Source organism: Electrona antarctica (genome assembly GCF_951216825.1).
Source record: "Electrona antarctica genome assembly, chromosome: 12".
Classification (NCBI taxonomy): domain Eukaryota; kingdom Metazoa; phylum Chordata; class Actinopteri; order Myctophiformes; family Myctophidae; genus Electrona; species Electrona antarctica.
Genome location: NC_136793.1, coordinates 42,307,188 through 42,320,839, shown reverse-complemented (window position 1 = coordinate 42,320,839; position 13,652 = coordinate 42,307,188). Strand labels below are relative to the sequence as shown.

Genomic DNA, 13,652 nt, shown 5'->3' with positions numbered 1-13,652 from the left:
TGCAGATGGGTTCCCAGATTGGTTGTTGTTTTACCAGATATTGTATAATTATATGCTTCTACAGCTATGTCATCATAATCATGGTGGCCATAGCTGAATGGGTAGAGAATCCGCCTGGGAAACAGAAGGCCAGGTTTGATTTGTAACCCCGACAAATATGTGTTGAGGTTGTGCTAAAGTCTAGCCACTTACGCAGTAATCATCTGGATGAAGCTGAAATCTGATTCATTTATTTTTGAGGGGCACTATATTCTGCTATTAGTGTAGATTTTCGTCTTACACAAACATTACATTCCCATTGACAATAAATAGACAATTTACGTCATATGTGTCTGAGCAAATTGTTTTTTTTGTCCTACATAATTCCCATTGACAATGAGTGGACAATTTTACATATAGGGCTATATCTTTAAAATAGTTCAAATAGCTGATCTACAAGCTCACAACATGTAGATGTAGATCAGCTAGTTGAACTATTTTAAAATGATTTTCAAAGATGGAGCCCTATAGCCTGGCTCCAGCCCTGAATCGCTAGACATGCCCATTAAGAAAATATGTTCTGGCGATTCAGGTCTGGTGACTCTCTCCACGACCGTGTCAGTCTCGGTCGAAAATCTGTTCACAGCAGCTGATTGGACATCAGCCCCCTCACTCGACAGGGTCAGACAACAAACATGGCTACCCCCACTGCGGTGACTCACGACCATATCAATCTGGCTATTAAATCGACATATGATAAATAGTTTCTTTACAGAAACGACAGGTTTTATAAACATCATCATCCGACATATTTTACCGCTTTTGTTTACATGCTAGTAGCGCTCGTTGGCTGTGTTTGTTTGGTTATCAAACGGGTTAGCCATTGCCTCATGATTGACAACAACGTCATCTGCTTTCCTACTATTCTGATTGGTTGGTATGAACCAATCGCCGAAGACTGCCGCTTTGACAACGCCCATCCCAGAAACTGCTGCCGTGGGGAGGGCTTTCAGTCTGAATAATGAAGTGAAACGAAATGAAAATTCAGACTTAGGCTGCGTTCGAATTGCTAGGGTTGTTCCCTACTCCCTACTCCCCATACGGGGACCCAGACTCAGTGGACTCAAATAGTGATTAATTCGGACAATACTCCCTGTATGGGGAGCACCGACTCTGACGTCAATATCGGTAGAGGGCGCTATAGGTCCGCGGGTTCATGTACTTTTTATTTGCATTGTAATCCCCCATAGGGTTCAGATCGCCTCATAAAGAACTGTATGAAAAATAAACAAATCATCCCGGCCGTTTCACTCATTTGGATATGAAGAATCAACTGACTACAAAAAAACAGTCAAAACGCTGCTGCTGAAATGATGATAAAAAGGTTATTCTTTTAAAATAACATAGGCCTATGATTATTATCAATACATTAATATTATATCCATTATCCAGCAATATGAAAACAGTGCACCACCTTGACAATATGAAAATATCAGCAGCATGATTATGAACCCCCGCTAATCCTGGGGGGGGGGGTACGAAAAAAATTGCCGATCTATAAGCAACGCGACGTCCGTATTGTGAGCTTGTAGATCGGGTACTTTTGGTAAAGAATTAAAGTTGTAATGTATTTAGCGCAATTCAATGCAATAATGTTAGGTAACATATATTTTTTAATGTCAGGAATTAATTAATATTAATAAAACATATGTTCGGAGACACAATTAATGTCTCACATGCATGTACAAAATATATATTGGACTTTAGCACATAGCTTTACAACCTCACCAACCTTTATCCAAAAACTATTCAAATATAAGGCCTTCTACACTACAGCAAGCAACTCATTCCTCTCCTAACGTCATGCGCTGGGCCTGGGTGATATGAATGAATCAGATTAGTAATACTATTGCAAATGCAAATGAATTGTTTTATTATAAATAAATAAAACAAAACAATTGCAAATAAATGCACAGATCATTTGTCTCGAGATCTGTAGCTTCGAGATCCGCCAGGGAAGAAAAGAGAGGGGAAACGAAAGTTTAAAAAGTACATTTGTGTTGATTTCTTTCGCTGGTTCAACTTCTGCCTCTTCTGAGTTGGAGCGCAATAAGCGCATGCATGCAGAAGCAGCGCACGTGCGCGCAAACGCGTGCATGTGCGTTCAAGAGCGAGCTTGCGCAATGCATTATGGGGCAGATTTGCTTCGCTGTGTTTTTGTAGTGACCATCGGATGGTCCCTACAATTCCCGGTGCATTGTGGGATACTTCAGTCCACTACATTAGGGTGCAAAAATGCTCACTACATATTCGGACACTATAACAAAATGGCGGAACCCCAAAGTAGTGCACTATATGGGGCATAGGGAATGAATTCGAACGCAGCCTGAGTGTCAGGCTAGGAGCCCTATAGTGTCTGAGCAAATCGGCTTAGTGTCTATTTGTCATGATGATGTACGAATAAGAGCGCCCCTCACTTCACACAGGTGTGATTTTTATTATTTTATTTTATTTTATTTTATTTTATTTTATTTTATTTTATTTTATTTTATTTTATTTTATTTTATTTTATTTTATTTTATTTTATTTTATTTTATTTTATTTTATTTTATTTTATTTTATTTTATTTTATTTTATTTTATTTTATTTTGCCATACTGGGAAATATTTACAATGTGGGACAATCAATGATGTGAGCATTACAACACATTTGGTGTATTAAGTCAAGTTATGGAAAACTTGCAGAGAACTATTAATCTAGTAATGGCTTCTGAAAAACTTAAACACTCTCCCTCTTGATAAAAAAAATACCCTTGTGTGTTGAGCTCAGTGGGTCAGGGGTTTTTAACTAATAAAAAGTGACAGTAACAAGAAGACTTATCGCAAGCCCTTTCTCCTGCTCCACTGACTTTAAGGAAAGCCCAATTGTGATGGTGCAAGAAGAAAAGTATTTGAAAGCAAGAAGCAGAACTGGGGCTTTTGTTAGCAGGCACTGAGGGGGCAGTGGGCAGGGAGGGAGGCACTAGGGCAGGGAAGATGGATGGCTGTGGAGACTGGAGCTGACAGTGTGTAAGGAAGGCTGCTCTCAGGTGCTGCACCTGCCATCCGTCTCACTTTTGACCAGGCAAGGCATGAGTGAAGTGCACAGTGGTTTCACATTTTACATACTCTTCACTCACTTGCCCACAAGCCTGCACTTGGAAAGACACAGCGCACGCACGCGTGCGCACGCGCGCACACGCACACACACACACACACACACACACACACACAATCAGGGATTGTAAATTTTTGGTGGCCCCCCTCGGCCAATCAGGGATTGTGTATTTTTGGTGGCGTCGCTCGGCCAATCCAATCAGGGATTGTGTGTTTTTGGTGGCGTCGCTCGGCCAATCAGAGCGCAAGTTGGCAGCTTGCTGCGTATGAGTAGTATAAAAGAGAGTAATGACACTCCCGTTGACTCTCATTGTAACAATGGAATGCGGAAGTGCTCATTCTATCTCAATGGAATAGTTCCAGCCATAGGAGCAATGTTTGCTTATGGCAAATTAAATAACTAAAAAAGTCCATGGATGCTGATACGGTACGTTAAGGGACGGTAAGTTCACAAGAGTCAGAGATAAATTGCGCGCTCTGCTCGCACACAAGTAGGCCATTCATGGCTAAGTTATGTGTGCGAAGCGCAAGTTGACAGCTCGACAGAGTGCATTTCTAGTTTTACATATTTATTCAAAATGACTATGCACAAAAACATACAACTGCACACAACTTCATACAACTGTCAAAGGGGCAGGCACAAGAAGGCTTATTTGTATCTTGTAAAGTGGTTCAGTCTGTCCGTGGGTTCTTTAAGTTATTTAACCAATTAAGAGTAGTAACAACAGCTTAACTTGGATCCATTGGAAGAGGTTATTTCTTCCATTTCCACGCACGCACGCACGCACGCAAGCACGCACACTCTCATATATAGACAAGCCCACGTGACCCTCCCTCACCTCTGTCGCATCCACTCAAAGCAGCCCATGGCCCCCTGGCCTGCACCAGTCAGTATTATTTTTCCTTCTCTTATTGGGGGCTGTTTTGTTTTCTCTAAACTTAATTTCAAGGATCACAAAGCTGTTACGTGACCTTCTGCACAGAGAGAAAAATATGTGAACATTCAATCACTCTGACAGTATACATGAGATATGGGATAAAGAAAAGCCGTATGGTGTGTGCCAATTATGAGATTTATATTCTGCGTTAATCCATTGAGACCTGGAACGCATCCATGTCACGTTAGCGTTTAACCACATTAATTAACCATTAACCCATTTTGGGGCGGGAACCCGTTTTGGTGTTTTAAACATTGTTATAATTTAGCTATTGAAAAATAGCAGATCTACAAGCTCATAGCGCGCCACCGAGTGGCGCGCTATGAACTTGTAGGTCTGCTATTTTTGAAAAATCGTTAAAATGTGCCTCAAATCTTTCCGAAAATTGTCATGATTTAGAAAACTTTTTTTTTAAAATTTCGACGTCAGGCCTGAATGGGTTAAGCTGTGCCTGATAGGCCAGATGCACTTGAACATCAAGGGCGCTATAAAAGGTGCAACATGGAGTTAGTAATTGCTCCACTGATGGAATTAGTGGCCCCATATTTGGCTTTGTGGATGTTTCACTGCCGGGCCATGGTGCCACCAGTGAACCCCAATGCAATCAGAAACAGATTAATTATGCAAGCAAATGTCCATGGTGTAGCCAGCCCGATGGCCTGCCATCACCAACGTGTTTGTTATACTTAAAGAGCACTTTGGAGAGTCGAGGAGACTTTAAGGCCAATGTTACTGCCAGATGGACACATCCAAAGCACAGTAAGATGTAAATGTCCCATTTGTCAAGTATGAGGTTCCCTGGCAAGAGCTTTTACACTATCCTGGTGATCAAGACGCTCTGTAATGTTTTCGTTTCTTTAACAAATTACATTTCAATAAAAACAGATTTACCAAGAATAACTAGTGAAACACTGTAGGCTTTTAAGGGTTGCTACAGTATACATTTATCATTATACATCATCATATATCATCTCATGAACAACTAAATTCATGTGATTGGTTAGCCGATTTGCATGTCTACATATGACGAAATGTTTTCCTTCATTGTCAATGGCATTTAATGTTTGTGTCGCCACACATTTACAGTATGTCATATTTGAGGGACATATGACCTAATTTCTCCTTTCATTGTCAATGGCAAATATGAGACATGTGGGGACAAAAGCCCCTCAAAAATCACAATGAAGACCTTCTGATGTGCTCATACTCTTTCCTCTGTCTCCAGTCATGTCTGTTCTCAGTATTGTTCACTTCACTTCCCATTGTTGTCGACGCTCTGTTGTTTTTGTCTCGCTACTTGTATTTTATTTTATGGTGAATACTTGTAGTATTTTATTTCCTTGTTTTATTGTGAATACTTGTAAATGTATGTGAAGTTGTTTGTGTGTATGAGTGTATAATATATATATATATATATATTCTGTGAAAGTATGAAACAGCTGAGGTTGTGAAAAAAAAGAAAAAAAAGCAGTTGTAAGAAAAATGTATGCTTTTAATTCTGTGAAGTTGCCTAAACTGAAATAAAAACAAAGTTAAAAAAAAAAAATCACAATGAAGTGAGGGGTGCTCTTATCATCATACATCATCTCATTCTTGCCAATCACAATTTGCGTCCTCACTTTGGTCTTCAATGTTTGTGTTTACACACTTTTGTCTTCACCGTTTCCGTTTACACAATGTTTGTGTAAATGGTGCATTTATATAGCACCTTTATCCAAGGCTCTTTACATAGATTGTGCATTACATTCACCCATTCACACACACATTCATACACCGATGACAGAGGAAACCATGCAAGGCACCATCTGCACATCGGGAGCAATTAGGGGATCAGTGTCTTGCTCAAGGACACTTCGACACTAACCCTGGAGGAGCCCAGGTTCGAACTGGCAACCTTGCAGTTCCCATCTGGCCACTCTACCCCTGATCCACCGCCGTTTATACAAACACTCAAAGCTGGACATAGAAGGGAGTTCCAACCGCGCCTCTAGCCTATGGCAGGCCAGTCTGGTGCATCTCAGAGGCAGGGTATAGGTTACAGGAGGAAAGGAGGCACTGGAGCAGCTCAGACAGTTTAAGCCCTTATTTTATTATCAGGGTGCAAGTAAAAAAGCGACAACATTTCGATGTATCAGTCACATCTTCGTCAGGTCATCAAATTGTATACAGCAGCTCTGGGGAAACTGTAGTGCCATAATTACAAAGGCTAATGCATTTAGGCAAGCTAATTGCCCTTCAGGTAAATGGTATTGTGGTAACCTTTAAGCAAATTATCACTGGGAAGTGGGAACTAGAAAGGAGCCGCAGTGGATATCTCCTATTTCTCCTACCCATATTGATGACATCTGTCTCAAATGCAGTCCCACCTAGCTCCAGACTAGCTTCCTAGTACAGGACATGAATGAATGAATGAATAAATAAATGAATGAATGAATGAATGAATGAATGAATGAATGAATGAATGAATGAATGAATGAATGAATGAATGAATGAATGAACGAATGAACGGATGAAAAGGTAAGTAAGTAAGAAATAATTAGGAATTGAGTTCTGTGGCCTACTGGCACAGGACATTTGATGTGTAGTGTAGTGGTTTGTGATGTGGTTTACTGTGATTTTAGAACAGCTAAGGGGCGTTGTTAAACCCCCTTAGCTGTTCAAAATGACTGTAAACCATGGCCTTCATAAAATGGTTACTACATATATACTAAAGTACACGGCAAGGTTTCATAAAATAAACAGTCAGCAACAAAAAGAGCAATACTTCATAGATAACAAATCATATTTCTTCTGCTAAGCAATGTAGTTCTTCATTGACATTAAGCAGAATAGTTGCCAAGCAACCCACATTGACTCAGCAACACACATATTTAGCCTAGTGGAAAGCATGCTCAAACTGGCATAAAACCCACATTGACTCAGCAACACACAGATTTAGCCTAGTGGAAAGCATGCTCAAACTGGCATAAAACTGACGGAGCGGATAGTTTATTAGCTCCATTTTGGTGATTGTTTTAAATTCAATAGCCAGCTATTTCTGGGCACACCATGCAGGTCTGAAAACAGCCAGAGCAAACGGACTACATAGTCTATTTAATGGTACAGAACTTTGTGTCTTGACTTTTCCATCCCTTTAATTTCTATCTTTTTTCTCCTATTTAAATGTCCTCCTCTATCCTGTCCATCTGTTTTCACCACTCATCCGTGCAAAGTTCAACTACTAAATCAAAACTCACGATGAGACAAAAGATATCACACTTGTGTGAAGTGACTCTGAGGGGTGCTTCACTCCTTTGAACAAATATTGTACGCTAAACAAGTCCATAGACTTGGCTGCCACATGATGTAATTTCCGAAAGCCAAACGTTGGAGGGGCTAGCGCCCCTCAAATACTGCTCAGTGTAATGTTAGCCTTTATTGCAACGGTAGGTCGCAGATTACTATGAAAACTTGCAAAACATGTCCATTCAACAGGCCTGAAAATTAAGGCCCGGCCCTACCTGGGCCCTCATCAAACCCTATACACTCAAGACACTGCCCCCGCTGCCACCCTTATATCTCCAGATGTGGAGTTGACCTGTTCTGACATTCCATATGTTGATCTGACTTCATCAAAACCCTGTACACTCAAGACATGCTCCATACATGGCCAGACCTCATCAAACCCTGTACACTCAAGACACTGCCCCCGCTGCCACCCTTAGATCTCCATATATGGAGCTGACCTGTTCTGACATTCCATATGATGATCTCACTTCATCAAACCCTGTACACTCAAGACACGCTCCATATATGGACAGTACATAATTCATTCCATATGTTGATCATGAACCCCCCCGTGCCAAAGCGCCAGCCCAGCAGTCTGCCGTCACCCAGGCGGATGCCAGCACAGTGCACGTGACCTCGCCCTAAACTTCTCGCCCTCAGGGCGTCTTACTGGTTATCAATTATACAGTACAGTACATGACACAGAGAGAGAGACCTCTGGAGAGATCCTGCACTGTTCTCCTGTACAGTACATCCAATCACACTGGAACACAGTAATGATGGGAATCCTGCCTTGAATTAAATAGAGCTTTTATCATAGATAATCCCTGTTATTTTCACAACAGGGATCAATACAAACCAGGAGGCAAAGCACACCCATTGATGCTCACAGGATAATGACTAACAAGATACTCATCTCAGGTCGATGACTATTTGAAAAGCTCTGAATGTCATTATACCAAGCTCATTTAAACATGTATTTTCCCCCACTTAATAAGACATCTACAATATCCTCAGAAAGATGGTTAACCTCTATCATAATGTCCAGGAAATGCAATAATCCATTACAAATCCCATTTCCCCCAGTATTCTCTTTTTTCTGCCATGATGCAAGTAGAAGCATATTAGGGAAGGGGACTAACTACTAATCCTTTGAGAAGAATTGCCCATTGAATTCTGATTCAATTAATTAGATATCCACTGAAATTACAGACCACTCTGCGGTGAGATTTGAAATGAGATAAATATCTAAACAATGAATGACAATGGAATCTGTCCGATTTATATCTGTATATTAATGTAGATTATGCTAATAGCTAATCGCTCATTTTCACAGATCCATCATTATCTATTTCTGTAGCAATTACACCAGACAAGCAAAGAACAATGGCTTACCTCAGAGTGAAGTTGACAAGCTGAGCAGAGCTGGCCATGAGTATGTAGAAGGTAGCGATATCGCTCTTCTTCAGGACTTTTGAGGAAGTCCGTATTATAATTGCATTCCCCAGCTTGAGTCTCGAAAGGGTTGCCATTCCTTTGGGCACCTGCAGGAGGAGCACACTGCCAATCCTTTGCATGGGGGTGACTGGGATGTACTCAGCCCGTTGTTCTGAGCTGCCCCACTGCCCTCCGTCCATCGCGCTACACTTCCCATCGACCCTGGGCCGCGCCTGGTAGTATACTTCTACAGGGTTTCCAGAGGTCGAAGCCAGCCTCTCCCGGCTGGTGCTCTCTGACCCTGGGGCAAACCAGCTCAAATCAGGTGCCAGCTCAGCCATGCATGTGCCCCTAACACCCCCCATAGCACAGGAACCCCTCACCTCCTGGGTTTGCCAGAAGGCATACACAGTTACACATGGCAGCGCATCTGTAGGGCCATCTCCACTGCCCCAGTCTCTCCCTGTAGGGCCATCTCCACTGCCCCAGTCTCTCCCTGCCACATAGAACAAAACCCGCACTTTAGGCTTAGAGGAGAAAACCTTCGGAGTCAGCAAAAAGGACTGGATTTTCCAGTTGTAGGTAAAGACCCCCGGGGCATTGAAGAGTCGCACAGACTGAACCAAGTCTAGGGGCACAGCCTGCTCTGTGGACAGAGATCCATAGCTGACATTGACAACAGGCTGTTGGCTGGCTCGTAAGATGACAAAGGGCTGTGTGTGACTCTGCATGCTGAAGTTCCTCATGAAGTCCTGCCCAGCCTCCTTCAGGAAGAAGTAGTCAGCATCACAAACGTCATAATCGACTGGCAAGTAGACAGGGTAAGGCACTGGGCTCTTGGGATTGTCTGTCAACTCCCGACTGTCCAGGTCTGTAAAGGAAAGATATATACATACTATCACAGATACAGGTATAGAGATATACACACAAAAACAAATTGGAGTATTTCTATGGTGGTAAGTAATGCTCTACATGGACTTTCGCATTGAACATTGACAAAGACATATATTAGAGGTGCTTAGGGTAGTAAATATGGTGTTACTGTACAATACAATAAATGTATATAACACAACCAACGGGACCTAATTATTGCTAAATCAAAAAAATGAAAGCTGAATAGGGATGATTATGCTAAAAGGCCACTGACTTAACTTAAAATTAAATTCTCACGGTGAATATTGCAAAAGAAACCTAGGACTGTCATCGTTTCTAAAGCAGCAGCATCAACAACTAGGGCTGTACGTAGTGGCATGAGAGAGAAAGCATGAGAGAAATCCTCTGCAATAAAATCTGCCAGTGTATTAAGCATTCAAATTGAATGAGGTCATAGAGCATTAATGTTTTGTATATGTTTATTCAGTTCACTGAAACCTTCCACTATGGGCACGCAGGAAAGATAGTGATATAATGGGGTCAAAGTTTAAAGGGTCCGGATTAAATGGATTTCATTCTTGTCAGGTGTTAGGAATCCCTATCAGACCCACTATATCTGGTATACACAACGGAACAATGGAAGCCACTGCATGTCAAGAATATTATTATAATATAGATTGTAGGCCTAAAGGGAATTATAGGATAAACAAAATGGATTGTACCCAATGAAGTCATGGAATGATGATGTACAGTGGAGTGACCCGTGTTCTATCTGAGGTTTTGCTGCAATTTGCAACACTAGATTTTGTATTATGGGTTAAATCTAGAGTTGCAACACCCTTCATTCACAGCCCATTCATCCAAATAGAAAGGTCTAATCTGCCTGTATTAAACTACCGGTAAATTAAACTCACCAACATTGCAGCTGTAAGGCAAGCTTGAATTATGCTCTTTCAATCTGCAAAGTGTTTGTTTCATAAAAATCTTGAGCTACTTTCTGTCAAGAAATTCCATGGAGGTGATTGTGTGTTGGAGTTTGGACTTTGGAAGCACTCGTCAGAAGCCACTGAACGGCCCTGCGTAGTGCATACCACCTGTTTCGAATTTACACATTTTGCAGGAGGCAGCACTGGCAGCATGATGCGTTAATGAAAACGAGCGCTTCCAAACACAAAAATAATCACATGCACGGAATTTCTTAACAGAAAGTAGCTCATAACATGTCTACGGTGGATTTTGAGGTGAAGCATTGCCCTATTACAGCAGATTATCTCAAAATGTTTGAAGCCGGGTAAAACATGGGCCAAAACAAATCATCGAAATAAATGTTTTGAAATGCTCCAATATATGATTTGATAAATTGTATTCAAATTTTAAAAAGCTGTTTTAAACTTTCATAATAAAGAAAGCGTTTTTGTGTCAAAGAGGGACACTGAAAACAAAGTCAAAGCAAAGTTAAAGATCTGCAAGTGTATTTTTGTGCCGGTTTATTTGAACAGAAGGGACATTGGAAAACATCCCGTATTGGTCTATCTAGTGCAGGGGTTCTCAACCCGTGGGTCGCGACCCCTCGGGGGGTCGCCAAATTATTGTAGGGGGTCCCCAAATTATTTTCAAAAAATATATATATATTTTTTAATTTTATTTTCACGATTTTTCAATAGCAGACCTACAAGCTCGTAGCGCGCCACTCGGTGGCGCGCTATGAGCTTGTAGATCTGCTATTTTTCAATAGCTAAATTATAACAATGCTTAAAACACCAAAAGGGGTTCCCGCCCAAAATGGTTTAAGGTTATTGTAGCAGTCAATTTATATTGGGGGTCGGGAGGGGGCGGGGCGGGGGTCCCGAGACATTGCCAAAGCATTTCCGGGGGTCCCCGGCCAAAAACGTTGAGAACCCCTGATCTAGTGCAGTGGTTCTCAAAGTGCGGTCCAGGGACACCCAGGGGTCCTTAAGGGAGTTCCAGGGGGTCCCAAGCTAAATGATAGTTTGGAACCAAATGGACCCTTATGGGTCTGTAACTCTGAGTGTACACATGGGGCCAAAAACACCTGTGCCAAAGTCTGCTGCTGGCCAGGTCTACTGAGGTGACCAGGAGCTGTTAGTCTCCAAGGAGATATGAAACATGGTTCAGGTAGCTCGCCCACTCATGGTCATAACAATGTGTCTATATGGGGCATGTACTCTTTAAATAACCATAACTTGCTCAATTTTCAACCGATTTTCATACAGTTTTGTTTGTTATAAACGTCAGATGTCAGCATACTTATAATGGACTTTCATATAAAAAATAGCATTAAGCAGATAAGCATTTTGAATCATAGCCATGTTGATAAAGTTTGTAATAAACCAAACTGTTTGTAAATCCGTCATGATTTGAGTATTTTTGTTTGAACCACCAGCTACCATAGAATGTACTGGAAAGTTCACTGTAGCAAGATGAACCGGTGAACGACGTGAAATCTGGTCTCTTTGTTTGCTACTTTAATAAACTATGTTAACGAATTCATGCCACCATTGGAGTCAGCACTCTGGCGCAAGTGCCAACAGAATGCACGAAAAAGGCAGCGAAGAAGACTATGTGATTTGCCCCTGTGAACCGGAAGTAGTAATGGCCATTTTCGAGTCAGAATCGGGCCCCTAATCTAGCGATAGAAACGCCAATATTCTAACCAGGAGGTTGCGATAATGTTTTATTAAGCTCCTAACATCATCCCTCACGCCATATCACCTCAAATCTGAGCCTCTAAAATGTGTGTGCACAAAGTTTTTGGATTTCGATGACGTCACATCATAGAAGCAGGCGGCAACGCCTAGCGACGGGAAGCTAAAAGAAGCGAACATACGGTAAATATAATAGTATTAATTCTGGATTCATAGAAATCAACGAAACCAGAGATTTCTCGGGTTTGGAATAGGAGGGTTTAAGGTCTAAACACGAGAAATTCCGGGTTTGGCATAGATTGTGTCAACCTGCCAACTGCATGCTTTGCCATCATTTGATTATGTCAGGTCGTGCTAAGAGCCTGCACACTACCTTCCTCACCCAAGGCAGGGGTGACACACACAAACACACACACATCATCATCATTTTTCGACCGCGGTCGAGATCATGGATTTCACAATGCCATGCCAGACTTCCCGGTTCTTCATTGCCATCCCCAGTTCCTGCTTACTGATGCATGTGTCCCTAGCGATGACATCAGGGAACGACAGTGTTCTTCCAAACACAAAAATAATCACATGCACGGAATTTCTTAACAGAAAGTAGCTCATAACATGTCTACGGTGGATTTTGAGGTGAAGCATTGCCCTATTACAGCAGATTATCTCAAAATGTTTGAAGCCGGGTAAAACATGGGCCAAAACAAATCATCGAAATAAATGTTTTGAAATGCTTCAATATATGATTTGATAAATTGTATTCAAATTTTAAAAAGCTGTTTTAAACTTTCATAATAAAGAAAGCGTTTTTGTGTCAAAGAGGGACACTGAAAACAAAGTCAAAGCAAAGTTAAAGATCTGCAAGTGTATTTTTGTGCCGGTTTATTTGAACAGAAGGGACATTGGAAAACATCCCGTATTGGTCTATCTAGTGCAGGGGTTCTCAACCCGTGGGTCGCGACCCCTCGGGGGGTCGCCAAATTATTGTAGGGGGTCCCCAAATTATTTTCAAAAAATATATATATATTTTTTAATTTTATTTTCACGATTTTTCAATAGCAGACCTACAAGCTCGTAGCGCGCCACTCGGTGGCGCGCTATGAGCTTGTAGATCTGCTATTTTTCAATAGCTAAATTATAACAATGCTTAAAACACCAAAAGGGGTTCCCGCCCAAAATGGTTTAAGGTTATTGTAGCAGTCAATTTATATTGGGGGTCGGGAGGGGGCGGGGCGGGGGTCCCGAGACATTGCCAAAGCATTTCCGGGGGTCCCCGGCCAAAAACGTTGAGAACCCCTGATCTAGTGCAGTGGTTCTCAAAGTGCGGTCCAGGGACA

General features: G+C 41.6%; 1 protein-coding gene across 4 annotated transcripts in view; it reads right to left on the bottom strand.

Moving 5' to 3' along the window:
• Window positions 1-13,652, bottom strand: part of LOC306933509 (transmembrane protein 132D) — a 60,939-nt gene that overhangs the window by 23,452 nt on the left and 23,835 nt on the right. For all 4 annotated transcript variants that reach the window (XM_079515757.1, XM_079515758.1, XM_079515759.1 and 1 more), the window contains exon 2: window positions 8,735-9,647. In XM_079515757.1, the coding sequence (XP_079371883.1) occupies window positions 8,735-9,647 (913 nt within the window). The remainder of the gene's footprint in view (window positions 1-8,734; window positions 9,648-13,652) is intronic.